The following is an 8,935-nucleotide window of genomic DNA, read 5'->3' as shown; positions in this document are numbered from 1 at the left end:
GCTGGGATTGTAGTATTCACTTGGGGTAAAGCGGACTTCGTGACTTGTGTGTCACAATGGGCCGAAATAATTGTTGTGAGAAGGAAGTCAGTGAGACATTTTGGGGGCATGCAAAGGGTAACCTTTGGAGGTTCATCTATGGGGTCAGGGGTTGACCTGGTGCTCCGTGTTGAGAGGGATATCTGAGAGGGAGCTGGGGCTTATGATTTTTAGATGTCAGAGGATACTTCTGAGCAAGCATGATCATTTTTCTTGTGTCTGAGGACAGAGTGTTGAGAGTTCTTTGTTCAGATGGGTTTCGATTGCGGTACCGTGGATGGGTCTCTGGTGTAATTTGACCATTTCGTTCCTTGGAGTATGATATGGATCATTTTGTATGTCTGGTATGAGTGATCGGTAGCCAAATTTTGGGCTTTGACTTTTTCTATCAAATCGCAACGAGAGAATCAGAGGGGCAGTAAGTTATCGGGGTCTATTATTCGAAGAGCGAATAACATGGTGATATCTTGAGAGGGCGGTCTGGCAGTCAGACAGGCCACTAGAGTTTCCAGATTCTGGAGAGTCAAAAGGGGTATCATAGTGGCAGAAGGGTCTGTCTTATTCCAGTTTTGGGAGTTCCTGTTTGGATTCAGGTGTACATGGAGAAATATATCTGTGTGGTATGAGATCCTTTTAGTGGTGCTTTTCGGGTTATTGGGTTCGATCTATGTGTTATTGAGGAGCGATTTCGAGGACGAAATCTAATTCAAGTGGGGGAGAATTGTAACATCCAGACTTTCAAGTGCATTAAGGTGTTTAAGTTTTAGATTCGTGGAGTGACTCGGCAAGTTGTGAGTCCAACTCGTTGAGTAGAGTCGAGTTGTCCGCATGACATTAATGAATGGACTCGACGAGTCAGAGAGTCATGTCGCCGAGTAGGTGTTGGGCAGAGAAACCCTAATTTATCGGGGTTGGGTCCTATTTAAAGGACCTTAAGCCGCCTCATCAGCCTCCTTACCTCTAGAGAGAAACCCTAATCGCTTAGAGGCAGCTAAAAGAGAGAAGAGACATAATTCTGGGCATGTTGTGACCTTTTGGAGGAAGAAGCGGAGAGCATCAAAGCTTGGATCAAGAAGAGGCATTTGGATCCAGAGATTCTTCAGAGTTTTTATTCATTTGGAGGTAAAAATATGCTAGCTTGACCATTTCCTTATGAGATCTTGTTTAGGGAATCTTTAGGGTTTTCTTCCATCTATATTGAGTTATAGAGTGATTGGTGCATGGCTTGAGGTTGGAACCTCAGATTTGGACTATAAGTAGCCTTGTGAGTCCAAAGACTTGAGCTTTATTGATCTGGAGGCAAGCCCTTGTGCATGTAGACCTTGTTGGTGCATGTGTTGGCATTATGAACCTTATATGCCATGTATGAACGTAGAGCTTGCAGCTTTATGTGCTATTCGAGCCTTGGGAGGATAGATCTGGAGTGTGGGGTTGTAGATCTGCTTAGAATCGTCTAAATGAGAAATCATATCGAAGGGACTCGCCGAGTCCATTGCCTGACTCGACGAGTCGGTGAGGGTTTGTCCCGATGAGCTTGATCGTGCGCTAACTCGGCGAGTTGGGGGTCAACTCGACGAGTTGAGTTGGACCTTCATGGTACTTCTGAGGAAATGAGTGGACTCGACGAGTCACATAGGTGCACTCGGCGAGTCGAGTCAAACATGGACGGTTAACTCGAGTTTGACTTCTATTGAATTTAGGGCTGGGTCAAACATAAGTAATGGAGATCATGGAGGGGTAAAATGGTCTTTTACCCACTTCAAGAGTTAGAAAGAGGAAGAATAACCTTTTGTTTACTTAGAGTCGAGAATCGAGTATTTATTGAGATAATTACCCTAAGTGTTAGGCGGTGGCTAGTTCGAGATTCGAGTTCAAGGATAATTGCTTGCTTGCTTGCAAGGTGAGTCTTCTCACTATACTTTACCTCGAGTGATATTTATGTGTGACCAGAGGGTCTTATGTGCTTTCTTGAGTTGTACATTTTGTCTGTGTGATATATGCTATGTTATGTGTCACCGAGATCGGACCGGAGGGTCCAACGAGCTGTAAGACCGGACCAGAGGGTCTAACGAGCCGTGGGACTGGAGGGTCCCACTGAGACACATAGACCGGAGGGTCTTACAGAGTTATAGCCTCGAGTGGCTAATGTGCTATATGTGGTATTTTAGGGAACTCACTAAGCTTCGTGCTTACCGTGTTATGTGTTATGTGTTTCAAGTTTTCTTAGGATCGCGGGAAGGCACCGAGTTGATTGTACACACCAGTGAAACAGTTATGGTTTGAAGATTCTAGATTTTAATCAAACAATTAGGGAGTTGCGATTTGTAAATTAAATAAATGAGATTTTTGTGAAATATGTTATGAGAAATATGCGATTTTAAATGAAAATTTTATTTGAAAATTTACGATGTTATAGATTCCATGAAGGGAGACTCACCTTAACTATGAATGACGAATCGTACTCCACAAATGACTTTGGGCTTCTCTCCCTAAAACACAACAACTTCCTAACTAGTTATTGAATCCAAATATAACTCCAAAGGCCCAATTCTAACATATAAGGCAAAGGTTCCTAATCTTTGTCCCAATTGGGCCTCTTCTTCCCAAAGCCCAACTTCCATAATAAAATGTCCAAGCCCAACTGATTAAGCTTTAAGGCCCAATATAATAATCCCAATTCTAGGCCCAAGGATTTCAATCCATATGTGGGCTTAAGACCCACTAAATCTAAGCCCAACGCTCACAGCCCATAAAACAGCCCTTGGGCCACTATTTTATGATGAAGAGTAGATGATGATTTGACAAAGCTATGTATGATTAGGGGTGTTCAAAACCGGATATCCAAAAAATTCGGATATCCAAAAATTCGGATAGTTGATTTTTGATATCCGAATTCGTATCCGAAATTTCGGATACGGATTCGGATATTAAATCGGATATCCGAATTTCATTAGTTTTAAATAAAGAAAATAAACCCTCCAAGAACAAGAACGTTTCCATGCATTTGTTAGGTATAATAAGACTTCATTTGGTCCGGTTAAATGCAAGTTACCTCATGATACCTGCAGATCTTGAGAAATCAAACTCAAATTACTAAAATCAACATAAAAAAGGTAACATTTATACCATCCTCACTTTGCGTACCAAGTAAAAATGTTAATAATTTATCTTTTTGAATTTCAAATGAAAAACCCAATGCATTAAAACTATTTTTAATACTTTTTTATATTATATATTTCGGATTTCGGATATCCGAAATATCTGAAATTTTCACATTTTAATATCCGTATCCGAATCCGAAAAACCGGATATCCGAATTTTGGGTATCCGATTTTTCGGGTATTTTCGAATTTTTCGGATCGGATGTTCGGATGCGGATATTTTTGACCACCCATAGTATGATTGTGTTTTTATCCAAAGTAATTATCTCATTTTCTACAAATAACTCTTAAAATATGTTATATTTAATTACTTTTTTTTTAATATTTTTTTTATTCTTTATGTATGAGTTTCACACATATACTCAACCGTCGACAACATACCAAGAAAGCCGGGGTTGTGGTAAAATGGTGAAATGACGTGCTTCCTTCTAAACCAGAAAGCCGTTGTCGGTAGTCATCGTCGTTATCAAGGAACCAAAACACACAAACACACAGTTTTCTTCTTTTCCCTCTTCACTCCGTAAAGCCCTCGCAAACAACTTCAATGGAGGTTCTTATGCACACTCGATCGCCATACCATCTTACGCTCATCTTCCCCAAAAGTAGCATTAAGATCTCCACCAAGTTCCCTTTCCTTCTTCAAACCTCAACCACCTCCCGTGGACTTCATCACACTTCCTTCTTCGTCGCCGCAACCAGTACCCCTCTTCCACTTCCTCCAACTTCTCCAGTTTCCCTTGAACAGCCTGGAGGGAAGATGGTGGTGGAACTGGTGGGGACATTCAATGAGCTAACCGAGAGGATGAAGAACAGTAATCGCCAATTGCTCTCCACCAGCTCTTCTGGATTGCTCTTCAAAACCCTAAAACTTTGTCTCCCGATTTTACAGACTCTACCTCTTGCTCCCGATGGTCGTTCCCCTCTCTCCCGTGCACTATCTGCAGCTATCCTTCTCGCCGATCTTCAGGTAACCACATATATTAGACGATTTAAACATGGGGTTTTCTTTCATGAAGGGATTTTCATAATCTTGAGTGAATAAAGATTGAATCTCGTATGCCACTCCCAATTTGATTATTAGATAATTATATTCTCATTTGCAATTGCCAAATTTCGCATTGCCACCACCCAATTATATCTTCTTTTCCCGATAAAATTGTATATTAAAGGAAACACCCTAGATAGTAACCAAGTTTTAGACTTGTTCCAAAAGGGTTTTACAATATAACTTTCAGTTATAAGAATCGACACCACATACTAAAAAGTTTAACACTTTTCCAAATAGGTTATATAACCATTTAACTTTCAAACTTGCTCCATTGGTATGAAAGCAGATGAACAATTTTGCAAGGTTATTGAGTCAATTTCATAAAACAGTAACCAAGTTCCATAACAATAGAACAAAATTGAAAGTAGGTGAAAATTCTTGAAAAGGGTGAACATGTGTGAAACTTGATTGCTATTTAGTGATATCATCCTTAAAACAAACTACTTCTAACAATTAAATTTCATTCCCCTCTAGATGGATGCGGAAGTTATTTCTGTTGGTATTCTACGTGAAGTTCTTGAAGCAAATGCCCTAACAATGTACCAAATAAAGGATAGAATCGGTATTAGCACTGCTCATTTATTACACGAAACCTTTCGAGTCAAACACATCGCGTCCAAAATCGACATATACGATGAAGAAACCGCTTCCGCCCTTCGAAAATTTTGTCTAACATATTACGATGTACGCGCCTTAATTCTCGATCTTGCCCTTAAGCTTGATAAAATGAGAAACCTAAATCACCTCCCACGATACCAACAACAAATGGTATCTCTTGAGGTTATGAAGATCCATGCTCCATTAGCACACGCTATAGGGACAAATTCTTTATCACTCGAACTTGAAGATCTTTGTTTTCGTTATTTGTTTCCATACTCCTATCTTCACGTAAACACATGGTTAAGAAGCCACGAAACCGGAAGTAAACCGATAGTAGACATTCTCAAGGAACAACTGCTCCAACTGCTAAAATCGGATTCGGTTTTAGGGGAAATGGTGGATGGGATATCGGTTGAGGGTAGGTATAAAAGTCATTATAGCACTATGAAGAAGTTATTGAGAGATGGGAGAAAGCCTGAGGAGGTGAATGATATTTTAGGGTTACGTGTTATACTGAAGCCTTCGTTGAAGTTGATTAAGGAAAATGAATGTGAGAAAGCGTGTTATAGGGCTCAAGAGGTGATTAGGGGTTTGTGGAATGAGGTGCCAAGTAGATCAAAAGATTATATTTCACAACCTAAAGCTAATGGTTATAAGAGTTTGCATATGGCGGTTGATGTTAATGGTGGTGGTGGGGTTAGACCGCTAATGGAGATACAGATAAGGACCGAAGAGATGAATACGTTTGCATTGGATGGAATGGCTTCACATGCTTTTTATAAAGGTGGTCTTACTAATCCAGAAGAAGTAAGGTTTTATTTCCTTTTTTTTTCATTAAGTGCAAAAACGGAGTTAAATGCAAGAAATAACAATGTACTTTCATTTATTTGTGCATCTATTTTTTTCTATCACAACATTGTACTTTCAGTTTCTTTTTTAAAAAGTTCTTTAATAGGTGATCGTTTTGATGAGAAAAAAATTGAAAGTAAAACATGATAATATAAAGAAATGAAACTAAGAAAATGAAAATAAATTGCTATTTCTTGCATTTAGACCTTAAACAAAAAAGAAACAACACCTAAGTTTCTTACACACATGACGCATTCATTTAGTTTATGTGGTTTTGATTATTAACAATATACTTGTAATCCACAGGCGAAACACCTGAAGACAATTATGATTGCTGCTGCAGAATACGCTGCATTGCGCTTAAAAGATTTTATTTCCACAAACCCTAAAAATCATGTGATTGATGACGGGAATCGGAATCGTGTATTCCGATTCCTGGACAAGAATGGAGATGGTAAAATTAGCATTGAGGAGCTCACGGAAGTGATGATAGAGCTTGGTGCACAAGGGGATGATGCACGTGAGATGATGCAACTCCTTGATGCAAATAGTGATGGTTCTTTGAGTTCCGATGAATTTGATATGTTCCAAAAACAGGTAAACATTATATTGTATGTGGGCCCCACTTTTTACTGTATTTGGTATGTGTTGGACTGACAACGACGTTACTTGACATCATATGACTGACTGATGTCAATGAGACAAAAATTGTACTCCTGACTCACAAGAAACAAGGTGGGAGAGGGTTCACTCTCGATTTCTTGTTTGTACAAAAGATGTGAATGCCCTCCTTATCATCTTCATCATCGTAATCAAAAATAGCCATAAATGATGTGGTGTTTTGTATTGGACAGGTTGAACTAATGCGTGGTTTAGAAGATAGAGATGATGAATACAAGACGATGTTAAATGAGAAGCTTCAAGTTACAGATGGCAGTGGTTTGATCCAGGTGTACAGAAAAGAACTTGAAGATAGGCTTGCCATAACTTGAAGATATACAAATTATAATTTATTTAAGAACCCATGTTTTAATTTAATGTGGTTTTTGAATCTGACCCTTGGCTGTAAATAAACATTGTAAAGTGGTGTATATTTGGAAAACAAGATTGCCAGATAAGTTAGTGTATATATGTTGGTTTTAGAAAGGTTTGAGAGGCCAAAAGAATTGAACATATGTGTGGCTATGTATAATGTATGTATGTATGTATGTATGTATGTTTGGAAGTAGTGTATATGAAAGGTAGTTTCTAGTAAACATATATGAATATATGTATGTTTAGAAGTAAGTGTTAGAATTTTATAGGATAAAGGAAGTAGTCACCATCTGTAATTCAGTGCGTTAAAAATGAAGAGGTTTGTGTGATGATCAAAATGCAAAATGAATATGGTTTCATGGTGGACTCGATGAGATTGGAAAGTTTCATGGCGGACTCGATGAGATTGGAAAGAAGGCATTCAAGGAAGCGTACTAGGAAAGCACATCCATATACAAGATCCAATCAAATTATCCAGATCTAAGCCCAACACAAGATCCGATCAATTTATCCAATTAAATATCCAATTTGATATCTAATACTCCAATTACCCAATTGTTAAACAAGCAAGCAAAGAAAAAAAAAAGATACATTACAAAAAATAATTAATGTGGTGTGTCAATATGAGATACATCTACCTATACAAACCAAATATCTCTTCTATTAAGCAATTGTTTCAAATGATACATTGGAAACCCTAGTTACCAATATTTATAACTAAAAACCCCAACAATTATTGGGTCGAACCCATATATAAGTAAATATGAAATAATTAAACAGATCCATACATGTTGGTTCCGCCCCCTCACACTCTCCGTAGGAAACGTGTTTTGTCATGTACAGTTTCGAACATAATGGCTCAAATCCTACTTCAAACATTTATCCTTTCAGATGAATTTTCAACGTGCTTGGCGAGCATGTTGATAATTTAGGTCCTGTAGATACTAGTTAAACATTTCCTATTTTTAGATATGTGTCTGTCTTTATACAGTTAGATACAAAATTGTCTATTTTTAAAACCGGAATTAAAGTAGTAGATCTTTTAGCCCTTTATCGTTGTGGAGGAAAGATCGGACTATTCGGGGAGCTGGCATGGGTAAAACACTACTTAATATGGAGTTGATTAACAATATTGCCAAAGCTCACCAAAGGTGTATCTATATTTGGTAGAGTATGTGTGAACAAACTCGTGAAGGAAATGATTTTTATGTGTAAATGAAAGAATATGGAGTAATTAATGAAAAAATATTCCAGAATCAAACGCATCTCTAGTTTACGATTAGATCAATGAATTGTCGGGAGCTTGTATAAGAGTTGGTGATTTTGGGTTTCGTCACTTCAATCAGGTCCGGTCATAAATCCGTTACCACTATCAAAAACCAAATCAGGCTCCAGCAATCTCCGCATAGACTTGAACCATCCCTAACCACCAATGTGTAACATCGTGATTTTCACCCAAATTTTTTCTTTTTATTTTAAACACTTTTTAACAGAATAATGCAATGAAAGTCTTATTAAAAGTTTATTTGAAAACATCACCAATGTTACTTAAATATCGAAAGCAACCTCTTTCAAAAGTTTAAGTTCACCAAACAAGTTTTAAAAACCAAAAGTAGATAAAATCTTATCGACAAGTACAAGGTAGTATCATCACTAAAAATATGCTAAATGGACTACATAAGTCCTCATACTCACCAAGCCATCAAATTACGCTACATGTACCACTGCAAGGCAAAAAACAAGGAAATAAATAAGTGCCAACATACGCTAAGTGACCCAGTCATAAGTACGATGTTATGGAACGTACATATCCCAAATGAGTCAGACACTGCATCATATAAACATGCATTCAAACACTCACATATCATGGCATCAGATACATCGCATAACCAACACAATAATGTAGAAATACTATTATTCTTCTTTTCAGGTTTTTGTAACATCCATAAATTTTACGCCAAATTTAAACTTTTTCAATCATAATTAGAATCAAACAATGTTTGTTTACAAAAATGTTTTCAAATCAATATCCATCAGAGTGTCCCAAAATCATAACATAAGGATGAAGAGCGGTACGGTCACACCTTCGTCTTGCCATGATCTCCTGAAGTACCTGAAACAATAAACTGAAAACTGTAAGCCCGAGGGCTTAATGAGCTACCCCCAAAATACCAATACCACACCGCTAATACCATATCAATAA

The 8,935-nt window shown here is 37.9% G+C and overlaps 1 protein-coding gene across 1 annotated transcript; it reads left to right on the top strand.

The window, feature by feature from the left end:
* Window positions 1-3,540: 3,540 nt before the first annotated feature.
* Window positions 3,541-6,953, top strand: LOC111880475 (probable GTP diphosphokinase CRSH, chloroplastic). Its single transcript, XM_023876910.2, has 4 exons — window positions 3,541-4,167; window positions 4,723-5,655; window positions 6,004-6,294; window positions 6,552-6,953. The coding sequence occupies exons 1-4, from the start codon at window positions 3,745-3,747 to the stop codon at window positions 6,687-6,689; spliced, it is 1,785 nt and encodes a 594-aa protein (XP_023732678.1). The 5' UTR covers window positions 3,541-3,744; the 3' UTR covers window positions 6,690-6,953.
* The last annotated feature ends 1,982 nt before the right edge of the window (window positions 6,954-8,935 follow it).

This window comes from Lactuca sativa, chromosome 6 (genome assembly GCF_002870075.4).
Source record: "Lactuca sativa cultivar Salinas chromosome 6, Lsat_Salinas_v11, whole genome shotgun sequence".
NCBI classification, from domain to species: domain Eukaryota; kingdom Viridiplantae; phylum Streptophyta; class Magnoliopsida; order Asterales; family Asteraceae; genus Lactuca; species Lactuca sativa.
Note: the sequence above shows the minus strand (reverse complement) of the source record. Positions and strands in the feature narration are given on the sequence as shown.

Excerpts from the sequence above, each read along its gene's own strand:
- LOC111880475 (XM_023876910.2), top strand. The coding sequence starts at position 3,745 with ATGGAGGTTCTTATGCACACTCGATCGCCATACCATCTTACGCTCATC. Across the intron at positions 5,656-6,003 it reads GTCTTACTAATCCAGAAGAA|GCGAAACACCTGAAGACAAT; the intron begins GTAAGGTTTTAT and ends TGTAATCCACAG. Across the intron at positions 6,295-6,551 it reads TTGATATGTTCCAAAAACAG|GTTGAACTAATGCGTGGTTT; the intron begins GTAAACATTATA and ends TGTATTGGACAG.